Source organism: Corvus moneduloides, chromosome 1 (genome assembly GCF_009650955.1).
Source record: "Corvus moneduloides isolate bCorMon1 chromosome 1, bCorMon1.pri, whole genome shotgun sequence".
Lineage (NCBI taxonomy): Eukaryota > Metazoa > Chordata > Aves > Passeriformes > Corvidae > Corvus > Corvus moneduloides.
Window position 1 is genome coordinate 144,068,986 of NC_045476.1, and position 14,948 is coordinate 144,083,933.

The 14,948-nt window shown below is 39.3% G+C and overlaps 1 protein-coding gene across 1 annotated transcript; it reads right to left on the bottom strand.

The window, feature by feature from the left end:
* Nucleotides 1-2,651: 2,651 nt before the first annotated feature.
* Nucleotides 2,652-11,964, bottom strand: FBXO43 (F-box protein 43). The gene is made up of 5 exons (XM_032122145.1): nucleotides 11,846-11,964; nucleotides 5,227-6,752; nucleotides 4,266-4,368; nucleotides 3,289-3,474; nucleotides 2,652-3,199 (listed from the first exon to the last, which is right to left on the bottom strand). The coding sequence occupies exons 2-5, from the start codon at nucleotides 6,702-6,704 to the stop codon at nucleotides 2,951-2,953; spliced, it is 2,016 nt and encodes a 671-aa protein (XP_031978036.1). The 5' UTR covers nucleotides 6,705-6,752; nucleotides 11,846-11,964; the 3' UTR covers nucleotides 2,652-2,950.
* Nucleotides 11,965-14,948: the final 2,984 nt, after the last annotated feature.

Here is a 14,948-nt window from a genome sequence, read left to right on the forward strand (position 1 = left end):
ATATTTACCCAGAGATGAGAAGTCTAGCTTTCTCACTTCCCTCACCTCTGGTAGAGCAGTAACAACCACAAAGAACACATTTCACCCAGACACCAGAGCATAGATTACATTTGTAATCACTAGATTACATTTGTGATAGACCCAATTGAGCAAGAGACAGGTGATTCAAGAAGATATTTTTGTGAGAGAGATTGAGAAGGAAAAAAAAAACCAAGAAACTTCTAAATATGCCAAAAGAAGAGAAAAATGTTTAAAATTGTGAAATAGGATCTAAGTATTTTTTTACTTTCAAGCTACTCCTTGTTGAATGGATACTGTAGACATCAAAGATACTACCTTTAAAAACAAACAATGCCTGTACCAGAACCAATTTACTCTATCCTCCCTGAATTGTTCTGATATTAGCAAAAGATAACACAGCTCTTTACCAAATTTTCTCAAATGGAAAAGATACTTAACTGATTCTTGAACTGAGTTTTCCACTCAAAGGTGCACCTATTTCAGTAACACTTTCAGAGCTATTGAATCCCATGTATTTCTGGATTGGGCTGCAACATTCCACATCAGAAGGCAAGCTAGATACTCTCACTGCCTATCATAACTTGCCCATAAATTTCAAGAATGCATTTAAAGCTTTTTTTTAATTGAGACATTTTAGAGATACTGGCATTTAGGTAATATGCAGGGATGACAATGGCAGTCTGAAATGTTATGACATGTAGTACTTAATCTGCATTGCATTTACTACCATCCCCTACTTTATTTGGTAATTCAACAGTAAGAAACAAAACTAGTCCAAATTATTATGAAGATAAATGACATATATTCAGATTCTTGTGTAATATAACTTCCTGTCTAGAAAGCTCTTCATTTTAACCTTTAATAGAAAGTATTAAACATTTCTAAAATTGTATACTTACTTATTATATACTTAAGGAATAAAGAACAAATCCAATGGTTCTTTGGACCTAACTAACTTTTAAGTAGACCTTGAACACCTAAAGTTCTAAACAATTAGAGAAATGCAAATATTAAACAAATCAAGTCATTTAACCATTGTCCCACTTGCAGTCTCCTCCTCTGTAATGAATTCCATTCTTCCTAATCCAGACCTATATGCACATATACTCTATATTCCCTAGCTTGCCCCCAAACCCTTCGCCTCAATTGTTCCCTTAGAACAGACAGAGCAGTCTTCAAGTTGCTACCAGTCTAACCTAAGAACAAGGCAAAGGCTCAGCAAACACAGATAAGTATGGAATTAAAGTGTTGATACTTATATTCATGCAATAAACATGGCATCTTCTGGCAGATATACTGGGTTGACTCCTTCTTTAATGATAAGGTTTGGTTAATAGAGTTAGTGTTAAAACTTCTATACCATTTTGTTAACCATGTTGTCTCTCCTCCTTCCAAATACTATGTAAAACTACTATGCCAAAAATCAAGAATGGTAAAAGTACTAAACAAATTACAGATCACAACAGTTATAGACGAGAAATAAGAAGTGATGTCTCTAGAACATCCTGAAGTGTATTATCCTGGTCCACTGGGCTTAAACATCCACACATTGCGTAAAAAGAAATAAAGAAGAAAAAAAAAATCTTAGATGCTACTTAAAATTTTTAGACACTAAAAATAAAGGGATGTGTGAATAAATATTAAAAGAGGCAAATACAAAGCTTATGGTTTACTTGAAAGCTCGTTTTTGGTTGTTTTTTTTTTTTTAATCAGATTTTTTAAAATAGCTCAGTGTTGAGGCTTACCTACAAATACACAGTAAAATAACAACATCAAAAATATAACACAAAAGACAACATCAGAGGGAAAGTGGGGAATAAACACCAGCTGACAAGTGTTCTGCAAGATGCTTGTGACAAATGAACTTTTTGAAAGGACAAGTAGAACAGTATCAATTGTAGAAGTCAATTGATATTATATCTTCATAGAAGTACTGTGTCCATTTCTGTCACCTGTATTTCAAGCTGTTTGTAATTGCTAGGATACAAACCAAAACCACAAAAATTGTTTGAGGTCCAAGAGACAGACTGAGTTAGTTTTCTATAACAGATCAGCATATTTAGTTCAAGAGCAAAATACGTGAATTCCCTTAATAAAGCTAGAGATAGCGAAAGAGGGATTTCCAGCTGTAGATAATCCTTTAGCTCAAGTAGAAGTGTGAAGGTGATCTGGTATCTGTGAGCTGAAGTCAAGTTAAGCATAAAGGTAAATTCACAACAGCAAAGGTGATGCCACAGCATTTTTAGATATGTGAATATATACAGTATTACCTGACATTTTCAAAATGAAAACTTTGTAAAACTCAGTACAACAGAATATCCACAAAGCATCAGTTTAGTTTATAAATTACTATTCTATTGAATTCTGTTACAGAGGCTAAGAGAACAACAGATTAATTATTCCAGTAAAAAATTCAAACAACTAATATATTGGTTTTGACATATCAACATTCATATAAATTGATGTATTTTTTGCAAATGTACATACTGCCTCACTTTGAGACATTTTAAAAACAGTTATTCTAATTTAAAGTGAATAAATAAATCCGATTTCAAAGACTTTTTTAGAAATAATTTTAATTTGTCTTTAAGACGAATCACATTTTTAAACATCTATGAGGTACTGTAAGCTAAATACTGAAGACTACATTTAAGACACTTTATTTAAAAATTAAGATGTTAGTAAGTTCCTACCTACTACACAACAGGTAAAACAAGACATAAAATATTTTTAAATGTTCATTTTTTAAAAAACAAAAATATACTATGTTAATTAAGATATATACATGAGAGGTTATCTTGGTAAGTCAGCAAGAACAAATGGGATGATACTTTCAAAATGTATACCTTTAGGAAGAATAGGAACAAGATGAGGAATTTAGGGGGAGGGGACAAGGAACTAAGTGTAAGGAGTTACATGCCTTACAAATTTAGAGTCTTTTTAAATTTCTTTTGCTTTGGGCACTTCCTGGTGGAGCATCTTTTTTATTCTTCCGTTTTGCAGATAAACTATTGCACTCTTTTGACCCATGGAATGCATGCAGACATAAAATACAGAACTCAAATGCACATGCTTCTCTGCTACATAGCCCCCTTTTCTTTACCAGTTGATATTTAGCAGGATATTGACATCTTGGACAGGGTTTTAGAGCTTCATCTGTGAACAGAGTTTTAGCAACCTGTAGCAAGAGGAGAGAGAGAAGAGCTATTAAGTCTTGTAAATGAAAACTTTCTAAAAACTGAAATGAAGCATTTCTTAGATACTTACTTTCATGTATTCTTCCTGCCTACTAGCTGAGTGGGGAACAGAACTGCATCTCCTAGGTGTAAGTGCAGTGTATGAAGGCGGTGTCTGTAAAATAGGAGTTCTGGCTTGAGCTTGAACAGGCCTTAGAGCAGATCTATTGAGAATATTAAGTCTTGTAGCAGCATCTTCAGCCTTCAATAAATATTCCTGTTAATTTATAATTATAAAAAAAAAAAGGGGGAGCAAATGAGTATTTTATTTCATTTGGGATTTGCAGCTGGATTTTACTTGATTGGGTTTTTCCCTCTGCAACAACACATAAGAAAGGAAAATTATATATACTGCAAGTATTTACTATTAAATGATTATCTTTAGCAAGGGTTCAAGAGAGAAATCATTAAAAACCAAGTCCCATGAGCAGGATAAAAAGCCAACTGTCTTTTAGCACACTCTACTGGTGCTCATGTTTCTAAACTAGGACATCTCAATAGCAAGTGGGCATGTATCATGTGGAAGACCTGAAAAAAATATACTGCTACTAATATGCTTGATTTTCAAGATGCCCCTTAAAAAACCTTCTATATATCCTTCTGATGTTCACCAATACACTGTGACACAAGCAGACCTGAAAACAATCAGGAAGTAGTCTAGAGCAGGCCCTACAGCACTGCAGACTAGAGTAAAATGGACGATGAGGAACAGCATGGCACAATGGCATGAGCAGAACTTAAAATCTAAAGCTAGAATTAGTCAAGGAAGAGATCCTACAGGATTCTCAAGACAGGGCAGGAGGGTAAATAAGAGTCTTACATGGTTGAAAGACTAGTAGTCCAACTGCAGACAACTGAAAAGCAGTAAGAGCCATTACATTCTCCTGTTAGAATCTGTCACCTACTCATTTTGGAACTGTCTCAGTCAAGTCACCCTTCTGTAGCTTTACAAGATATTTCATCTTCTTTCACACTTGAAAAAAAACCCACCTTTGAGAACCACCTTACCCGAGCTGCTTCTTTCAGCTGTTTTGTGTACAACTTTCTCCTCTTATTTGCACTTCTGTCTTGTACAATGATTTCACGCCAGCTTTTGCTTACTTTCCAAATGCTGGAACAAATAAAAAATTTATCCACTCTCAAAATTTCCCAGGTAGTGCAGAAGTCATTATAGCAAGACTACCTGGTAAAGATTTTTGCATGGTTTCATATACTCTTGGTCATTTTACAGACTGCTGCTATAGACTATTGCATAATTTTGCTATGAAACACAGATCTCGTACTTTACGTATCACTGTATAAGAATAACAGAAGAGTCTAGAGAACAACAGCAACCTAAATAGCACAGCATATCTTTGACTTAAAAAATAGTTTCTTCCTCCATGTAAGCCACTTACCAAGATTGTTTCTAGTCACATTAGTGTTAAGAGTTCTGAAAACATCTGTGCCCTTATACTTTCATCTATTCGCCCATTCCCTTTGTAACTAACAACAAATAAATCAAGAGCGTTGTGTGAAATGTAACAGTTCCTATTGATTAGGAATTAATCTAGAATACTGCCCATGAATCAAAATTCTTTGAGCATCTTTGTGCTTAGAAATAACTGAGGAAATAAAATACACAAGAAAAATAATAAAAAACTTGTTTTGAGTGCTATGCATTACTGGGAACTTGTAATGAGAATAAATTACTTTCTAGGCTTAAAGGAATTTTTAATATACTTTAAAATTTACAAGTACTGTGATTTAGTTTTGAGTTTACTAATTTTCTGTGTTTCTTTAGCTTTTTAATTCCCCTATTTATTTTTAGATCTACACAGAAGGACCTACTTAATTAACAGGGAGAAAACTTTTCAATTTTCTCAGAAACAAACAAATTTTATTGATAACACCTAGTATTCCAGAAGTTATTCTAACTCATTTGCAGAAGCACGTCTTTTTCCCTTTTGTGTGAAGCAATAGTACTTACCTGCATAGACTTTCCACTGTCAAAGCATCTAAAACTATAGCAAGAACATGTTTTAAATTTCTATCTTTTAATTCTGTTAAAATATCTAATTTTTCAAGGCCCATTTTCTTGCCAATAAGTCCAGGAAGAACATGATCTAATGCAAATATTTCTGTTCCATCAATATTCTCTGAGATTTGCTGTTGGTACAATCTTTGTCTTTGCAAGCAAATTTCATGAACTATTTTCAGAGCTGGAGTTCTTGAGAGATCACCATGACTTACAACCAGGTCTCCACTAGGGTGTTCTTTTAGAACTAACTCATGATCTTCACTGACAAAGGTTCTTTCTTTTGTTAATATATGCATTGAAGTAGGACTGCCATGATTATCTTCTGTCTCTGACTGAGAGCCTAGTTCCCGAAGAGTGGATAACCTTCTGACTCGTTCAAGTTTTCTTGTCTTTCTTTTACTGTCTAAAGTTTTGGATTCTTCTTTGTGCTTTTGGAAGAGCTCTTGGAAAGATCCCTCATAATCAGACAATGAGTCTCCTGATTTGTCCAAAGGAAGTGAATTATATCCACTATCCTCAGGTGTAGAAAGATCTGGGTAATTTGCTGCCTTAACAGGGGGAGAGTTTATGTCACATAGTCCAAAGTTCAAGTTCTCTACAGGACTGGTGATACAAGTCATGAATTTACCCTCACTGGCCTCAGGTAACACATTGTAAGTAGGAGTCCTAAGCATCCCATCATTAACACTCATAAGAACATTTTCATTTAATTTGTTAGTATTACTAACAGTGACACCCTTACATGGAATTGGAGATAAATGTTCTGATTCTAACAATATGGGGTCCTTACACTGGGACTCATCTAACGTAGAAGTCCTTTGTTGTGAGAAGGAAAGCCTCCGTTTTGGAGAATCAGGATTAGAGTCCTCAGGTTCTGAAGTGCTAGTTGTCAGAGGTTTGTAACTTTTATCTTTTGGAGAATTTGCAGCAGTTTGTGAAAGCTTTTCTTCAGAGCTCAAAACACAAGAGAATATTTTTTTCCTGATGCTTCCTGAAGAATTAGGTTGTCTTTGACAGGATCCTACAGTTGTGCCAGCTTCAACAGTCTTGGGTAGAAGCAGCCTCCTGCGTAGTGAGGAGCCTTTTCTACTTGATTTAGGAGTTTCAAAGAAATCTGCACTTCTATTTGCTTCTCTTTCTTCTGATAAGGACATAGAATTCAATTCTTTTTCAATAGATGGTGACCTGGGAAAGAAGGCATTTGGATGAATGTGTTCAGAATGCTCTTGTAGCAATGATACACTTCTTACACTTGGTGCTTCTTCACATTCTGCATCAGGATCTTTTACTGACTTGTTGCTTCTGCTGTCCAGAAATGCTGAAGTGCAACATGTTTCTTTAAAATTTGAGTATTTAAAATTGCTGCTGGAAGGTGTTAATCTATTTCTTCTAAGAATATTGAACCTCGCTGGCTTACTGTCTGACATCTTCTGCTTGACACTTTGACTTTGTAAATGAAGATCCCACCGTTGTTTCTGAAACAGACAAAAGCAGTCACCAAAAACCCCTCAGATTAGTGAGGAAACCTTGTGTAAGTCTATCAAGATAGCAGTCATGACAAAAGTATTTTCATTAGCCTCAGTAGAAACAGTGCTTATACACAAACACAGAAGTAGATGGTTAGAATGAGTGATTAAAATGCATATTATACTGTTAAGCAAATCAAATATACATCCATTTAGCTAATTGACCTGGCAGTCCTCATCTGTGGAAAAACACTTCAAATAAGCAACACAGCAACTAGAGGCTCATTGGTGCTGAAATTGGCAACAAAACTCCCCATCATTCCAGTAGGGGCAAGATTTTTATTAGCACTGTGTAGAAATGCAGAAGCTCTGGTAAGTGAGCGAGTTTAGACAAAATGCATTTTCTCCTTAAGTAAAATGGGAGGATTAATCATGAAGTCACAAGTCTACAAGTCTCCCTATTATTTAGATCCCTAGACTCCCCAGAGGGAATTAATTTGACCTCTAGTTACAAAATGAAAAGTGCTCTTTTATCTGCCTTAACATTTAAATGCTATTTTGTAAAGAAGCTCTCTGCTTTTGCTCATCTCTGTGGGTAAACCGAGTGTTCTGAAGGCTTACATTTTAAAGAAAATGACTTACTATAAACACACTTACCAGGTCCATAGCATTTAAGAGCTACAGTGTATTTTCCTAGAAAAGTTAGAAGTGGCTGATGCACATTCTTAAATAAAAGATGTGTGGAACCAGGCTTACTTTTGCCATTCGTACACTGCAGAGTTACTCCACCCTAACCATAGTGACATTGGGTCACTGCTTTCTATGCACAATAACTGTACAAAAGATGTTACGAGTAATGCAGCAAGAGGGCTGTTCTCACAGCCCTCTACCAGGTAGCCCTCACTACCAAAGTAGTTCACATCAAGGTTGCAAGTCTCAACAGTTTGTATCAGCACCTTTTACTGGGGTATGTTACTGGCCTCTAAAACTGATATTCTAGAACATAAAGCCTAGAAATAGCAACTGAACTTTCAAAACAGACAGAAGTAGGAATCTTTAAAGGAGGCTTAAACACCAAATACTAAGACATTGCTAATATCCCAAAAGTCCTGTCTTAATCTAGCCCTAAGCCACTAAATACAAGCAGTGGGAACCCAAACTGCCTGAGGTGAGGCAGAACAATTCTTTGATGATCTTGGGTCATTAATTAGCATTTTTTGACCCATACAGAAGGCACTTTTTAAGATTATTGCAATATAAAAAAAATATTTTGTTTTCTACTGTAAGAAGACAGCAACACAAGAAGTTCAAAAGGAAAAGGATATTAAACAGCAGAATGACACCTTGGCTTAAAGGCATACACAATCTTGCTAATATCAGTATGAAATGAAACAGACTTAAACAGATAAAATCCATACATATAACTGAGAAAAGCTCTTCCAGGAAAGACAGGTACATGAAAATTATTGCAAGACAACAACAAACTCTGAAGTCTGGCATGCTTCCTTTCCTTCTCCCCTTTACCTCCACAAGTACCTAACTTTCCCATTTGTTTTCTGTCTCTGCTTTTTTCCTTATTCCCTGTTTTAAACAATGAAATAAGTGACAGCACAAATAGGAAACACAAGGGCATAGCTTTAAGCTAGTGTTTAATGAATAGAGATTACTTCTTTGCTATTGCAGTACCAACTCCAAATAGCATTTAAGGTTTCATCTGCATCACTTCTCCATGTTTTAGTAGATCTGTAAGTACTGGTATCCCCCCGCGGTTGATCCTGGGCCCACTACGGTTCAACTTATCCATCAGTGACTTGGATGAAGGGATAGATGCCTCCTTAGCAAGTTCACTGATGGCACAAAGCCGGGAGGAGCAGCCAATATCCCAGAGACCTGTGCAGCCCTTCAGAAGGGCCTAGACCGGTTGGAGAGATGGGCAAAGAAGAACCATCTGAAACTCAACAAAAGCAAACGCAGATCCTGCACCTGGGGAGGAATAACCCCAGACACCAGTACAGGATGCGGGCCAACCTGCTGGGAAGCAGCTCTGCAGAGAAGGATCTGGGGGTCCTGGTAGACAATGAAGTGTCCACGAGCCAGCAGTGTGCCCTTGTGGCCAAGGGTATCCTGTGGTTCATTAGGAAGAGCATTGCCAGCAGGTCAAGGGAGGTGATCCTGACCCCCTACTCAGCCCTGGAGTGCTGTGTCCAGTTGAGAGCTTTCCAATTCAAGAAATACAAGGAAATACTGGAGAGAGTCCCATAGAACTATGGAGATGATTAGGGGACTGGAACACCTCAGTTATGAGGAAAGGCTGAGGAAGCTGGGCCTGCTTAGCCTGGAGAAGGGGAGACTGAGAGAGGACCTTATCAATATCTATCAGTATCTGAAAGAAGAGTGTCAAGAGGATGGAGCCAGGCTCTTCCCGGTGGTGCCAAGTGATAGGACAAGAGGCAATGGACAGAAATTGGTGCAAAGTTCCATCTGAACATGAGAAAAAAGTTCTTCACTGTGAGGGTGACAAAACACTGAAACAGGCTCCCCAGAGAGTTCATGGGGTCTTCTTCTCTGGAGATATTCAAAAGCCACTTGAACACAGCACTGAGTAATGTGCTCTGAGAACCCTGCTCAAGCAGGAAAGTTGGACTCCAGTGGTCCCTTCCAATCTTACACATTCTGTGATTCCATGGTTTTAGGCAATAGGCTGAAAAGGCTTTATCATGAACCAGAAAATAACTTTTTCCTATATTTTTAAATCTCTATGCAGCACAATTATTCATGCTATAAGCAAAGGACCACGTGACTGTAGCTTTTCTTTCTGTAAGAAGAGGAAGACCTATAAGAAACCGGTCATAAAAAGAGGGCATTATCTTCATGTACTCTACAAGAAGAATAGAAGCTTCATTTTTATGCTGAATTTTGGAGAACTGCAGTTAGTTAGCAAATGTTGCCAGTAAATATTACTTCCAAAAATGTTGATAGACAGATTTAAACTGAATGCTAGAGACACCTGTTCAAAATCTCAACCCCCCCAAAAAAACCAAACCCACATACCCACACTTGCCTTTAAAAGTATTAACCTTTCTCCTAAACACAGTCAAACTAACCACACACTTAATAAAAGCCCAAAGGCTTCCAGGCTTAGGAAATTAATAATCAGGGAGCGTGCTGAAGAAACAACAAAAGGAAAACCTCATGCTTGGAGTTTCATTCTCAGGCATTCTATGGGACAACAGAGAACTGAAAATAAAAAAATTAAATATTTCGGTATAAAATAAGCAAACCTGTGTTTCCAGTAACATAAAAATCACGGTGAAACAAGATTTTGCAGCTACAAGGGAGGTCAGAATAGCAGAGTTAAAGAAATGTTGGTAACTCAAGTAAAAGCCAAACATAATGCTGTACAGAGGCCAGCGTCCGGCAGGGGGAGCGTGTGAGCTCACTGCATTGATTTGGATATTAGAAAATATGACAGGATAAATAAAATTGCCATTGACACTAAGTGAACAATGTCCATCCATTAAGCTTCATTTCACTTCTTTTCTATACCTCTCCATTAATTCATACTTTTTAATACTTATTTTTACTTCTTTACCCTCTACACTTGTGAGATCCCTCTGGGAGTATTGCCTTCAGCCCTGAGGCCCCCAAAATAAGAAAGGCATGGACATGTTGGAGCAAGTCCAGAAGAGGAACATGAAAATAATCAGAGGGCTGGAGCATCTCTGTTCTGAAGACAGTCTGAGACAGAGGGGGTTGCTCAGCCTGGAGAAGAGGAGGCTTCAGGGAACATAATTGTAGCCTTTCAGTACCCAGTGGGGGCCATCAAGAAAGCTAGAGAGGAACTTTTTACAGGAGCATTTAGTGATAAGACCAGGCATAAGGGCTTTAAAGTGAAAGAAGGTAAGTTAGGTTAGATGTTAGGAAGAAATTCTTCACTATGAGGGCAATGAGACACTGAAACAGGTTACTCAGAAAAGTTGTGGAAACTCCATCACTGGCAGTGTTCAAGGTCACCTTGCATGTGGCTCAGAACAACCTGGTCTAGTAGAACATGCCCCTGCCCATGGGAGGGGCTTGGAACTAGATGATCTTTAATATGCCTTACAACCTGAACCATTCTATGATTTACAGCAAACCCCAGAATACACCTCAAGCTTGTATATGCTTTTTTCCCCCAAAATGTACTACCTGTATGAATTAAGATTTAATTTAACACAAGGTCTCATTTTACAAATACAGAAGGAAAAGCCTTTCAGAGGTGCTGAACATCCCTCATAATAGAGCAAGATTCTACTTATATTCATAAGAGATGCCTAATAAAACCTCTTATAACAACTGCTTTTTATAAGCATTTCTTTTTTATCAAGAGAAAAGTTTCATCTACTAAATTTGATACGTAACACCACACCTTTTTCATTTGAGGATTTTTAATTAGTTTCTGAAAGTTTTTTTAACCTTGTCTTAGATGTCGGGAGGAAAAGGCTGGTCACACTACTAGTCAGTTACAGAGGAAGCAACAAAATCCATATCTACTAAGTGTAGATTTATGTGCTCTATGCATTTCACGTATCTAATATTAATTTTGCAGTTCTCAAATTAGTTTACAAATCAGCTGCAAACTTTCTGGGAGTTTACTGGACAAAATAATTCATATTCAGAGACCCAAACTAAATTTAGGACAGCTTGATAAATTTAGACAAGGAATAATTTCTAACAAGTTTAGTCTTACCAAGCACCCTAAAGAGGTAAGAATGTTGGTTATTAGAAGGCAATGTAGATGGTGCCTCCAATGTAGACATAAGTTCTAGGAAGAGTCACACCTATTCCTAGTAATTTACATTCCTCAGTAATCCACACTGAACACATACGTATTGAACAAGACGGTTTTTGCCTTTTTTTAAAATCACTGTTCACCACTGCTAACAAAACAAATAAAGACAAAGTTTTGGTGATACAGAAGTATTTTCTCTGCTATGTAAACAGATATGGCATCTGCAGAAAAACAGATTCTGCTCTTTGACCCCAAAGTAATTGATACCTTCAAAAGTAATAATACTGAATCTGACATAGCCAAGTCCTACCCACATGATGTGGTCACTTACCCTAATTTGTGAAGCAAATCAAGATCTTCCCGTGCAAAGGTGCTGTATTCAAAGTACTGCTTACCCCTAGTGATAACCTGAAGTGAGAAAGGATGTGGAGAGGAAAGAGAGAGGTTCAAGAGAAACACTACCCGTCAGAGGCAGTTCTCAGTCCACATATATGTGTTAACTGCAATGCCTAATTACCCAGCGATGGTGATAATTGAGGTGTAGCTGAGGACCAGCACCCGAGGGTCTCTCAGTCACCTGGGATGCCGGACACGAGCAAAGCAACCTCTTCACCCCCTCGTCTAGCAAATCGGTGGGCACAGGAGCGGAGCCTGGAGGCCGCCCTACAGCGGGTGCAGCTGAGGCGGCGGCGGGGCTCCCCGAGCAGGGCTGAGGGCGAGAAGCAGGAGTGAAGGCGGGCTGGAGTGACTTCAGCAGCTCTCGCCGCTCGGTCCTAGGCCCGTTGCCCTTGGCGAGGAGCCGCTTCGCCTCTCCCCACCCACACCGGCCCCTCGCGTGCGGCCGCCGCCGCTTTCCCTCGCTCGGGTTTGAACTACCCGCCCTCACCAACCGCTGCCTCCCCGCCCCCTCCGCGCTCGGCCCCGGCCGGGAGCCTGAGGATACCGGGAGTGCCCAGCCCGCTCCTCAGGGACGCCAGGGAGCACTTGGCGAGGTTCGCCCCGCTCCTCACGTTTTATACTTCAGCCCCGCGGCCCCCGCCGCACCCAGCCCACTGTTAAGCGCCCCTGAGTCGTTCCTGCCCCTGCTCTGCTTCTCCTCAGGCACCCAGCGAGGGAGAGGTTTTCCCGCCTCTGCCAGAGCCTGCTCCGCTCCCGGTGGAAGGGGAATGAGGGGCAGGGGCGCCGGCGCTAAGGGACGGCTCAGGGGTGCCTGAGGCACTCACGGATAATAAGCCTTATCTGCACCACAGCCTTTAAGCTTGGTTTATAAGGGTGCTAGTTAATTTGAGTTAATTAACACCTATTTAACCGACAGCCCAGGACCAAAACAGTCACAGAGCGTTTGTCAAGTACATTGCCTTCAAAGCAATCGTGGAGGATCCTCGACTCCAGAACTGCACAGATCGTCCTCGAGACTCCCCCGGTACTTTTTGTCAGAGATTCCAGGAAAGACCATTCTCCATGGCTATCTAGTAGAGCACATCTTTCACACCCTGTCCTGTCGTGAACGGCCTAAGGGGTACTCCTGTTAAATTTGTTTAAAACCTTGTAGTTATTGAGAACCTGGCGCCTGGGTTTTGCTGTGGTTTTAGTTTTTCCGTATACTAAAAAAACCAAACCAAAACAAAAAAACCCACCAAAAAATCGACCCAAACCAAACAAACACAAAACTGCCAAAACTACGAGTACGCGGATGCCTGTGTTTCCTGGGCTCGGCAAGGATAACGTGAGGCTACTACACACGCTCGCCTATCTGCTGGCTTCACACCGGCGAGATGGGGAATTTCAGACCTGAACGAGAGACCTAAAGCCGACTCTAAAAGCGACACCTACATTTAAATAAACAAACTCCAGGGTTAAGTAACGTTATCCCTGTACGTGGGGTCTGACAACTTCTCAGCCTTCCCTTTTGGCAACTCCGCTCCTCCAGCCTCTCGCATCCCTCCTGGCGTGAGGCAGCCTGAGTGGCGCCCGAGGAAACACGGGCTTAAAAATTCCCGACCCAGAGCCGGCGGAAATCGTCATTTTTAGGGAAAGAATATCGGTTTATTTGACTACAAGGTAACATGGCTAAAAAGAGAAAGACTCTTGGGGTATCTTCCCCATCCTTTTTAAAAGGCGAAAACACTAGAAACTTTCTGTAATGTAATAGAACTTTTCTGAAAGTGCTTTCTGTAGTACCGTCTGTTTTGAACAAAATTGTTTTTCAAATATTTATATTTATTTATAAGATACCTTCTCAGTAAAATTGGAAGCTTACTAGGGGGACACAACAGCTGCAAGCTCTGTCTCCGTCACTCAAACCTGGATGGACTTATGCGAGTTGGATTAAAAATATCCAAGAAATGTAACATGTCGTAATGTGATATTTTATGCAATACACAGAAGTGTCACATTAGAAAGTGTGATTTAACAAAAAAAGTCCCTCTCCCAAAAACCCACCCCAACAAAAACCAAGCAAACAAAGAAAAAATCCCCAACCAAAACCTGAGAACGCTACTTCTAACAAGTAAAAAGAGGTAAAACATTCTGCAACAGTCGCACTGCGCTCCGTTACGGCTTCCCATGTCAAAAGTACCTCTGCCCCTGTGCCCTCCCCATCTCGACGCCCAAGCCTTTCCTCTCACTTGCCTACCAACTCCCCAAGACCTGTTTCACTTTACAGAGCAGTGGGAGTCTCCCACACAGTTTCAACACTTTCTGCTACTCTAAATACAAAGGAGCATCTTTAGGGCTAGAATTTACCAGCCCGTGGGAATGGGAGTTACTAAAGCACTCCTCTCGTAAGGGGCAGGTTTTATCGGAAACGGCTGAAGTAACCGAAGCTTCAAGATCTGGTAAAGCATCTTATTTTTCCAAGGGAATGGTTAAAGGAAGCCAATAATAAAGCAATTACATTATTTCTTTCTTAATAATTGAGACATTATTTTCACAGGATTAACTAAATTTTTCATGGAGGTATTCTTAGTAAGTCCTCTTAAATTTATCGGTTTGACAAACGCATTTTTTAAATACTAGCGAGCCTAGAGAAATAATACCAGGGTTTTTTTTTCTTTGCTTATTTAGGAGTTGGTAATTTCTTAGCATGCGTTTACCAGGAAAGATAGAGTTCAGGCTGTTTTTCTCCTGTTTCAACCTCTTGGTACGCACCCACACCCGCGGCTCCGTGGAGGAGAAGAGGATGCAAGTAGTAACCTATAACCTAATACCTCTGCCTTTTACAAACTCTTTTTCTTGCCCGTGCTTTATTCTGACACTCCAAAAGTTATGCTTAGCTTTATTCTTACACAGCAGTGTGAAGAAGCAAGTCTAAAGTTATTACTGTGATTTCATTACGTTTAATTCAAACACAAAATTAGGAAAACTAAAACTATTTATTATTACCCGAGTTAGTTTTAGGTAAGCTACAAGTCATATATGAAGGTGGTTTGCTG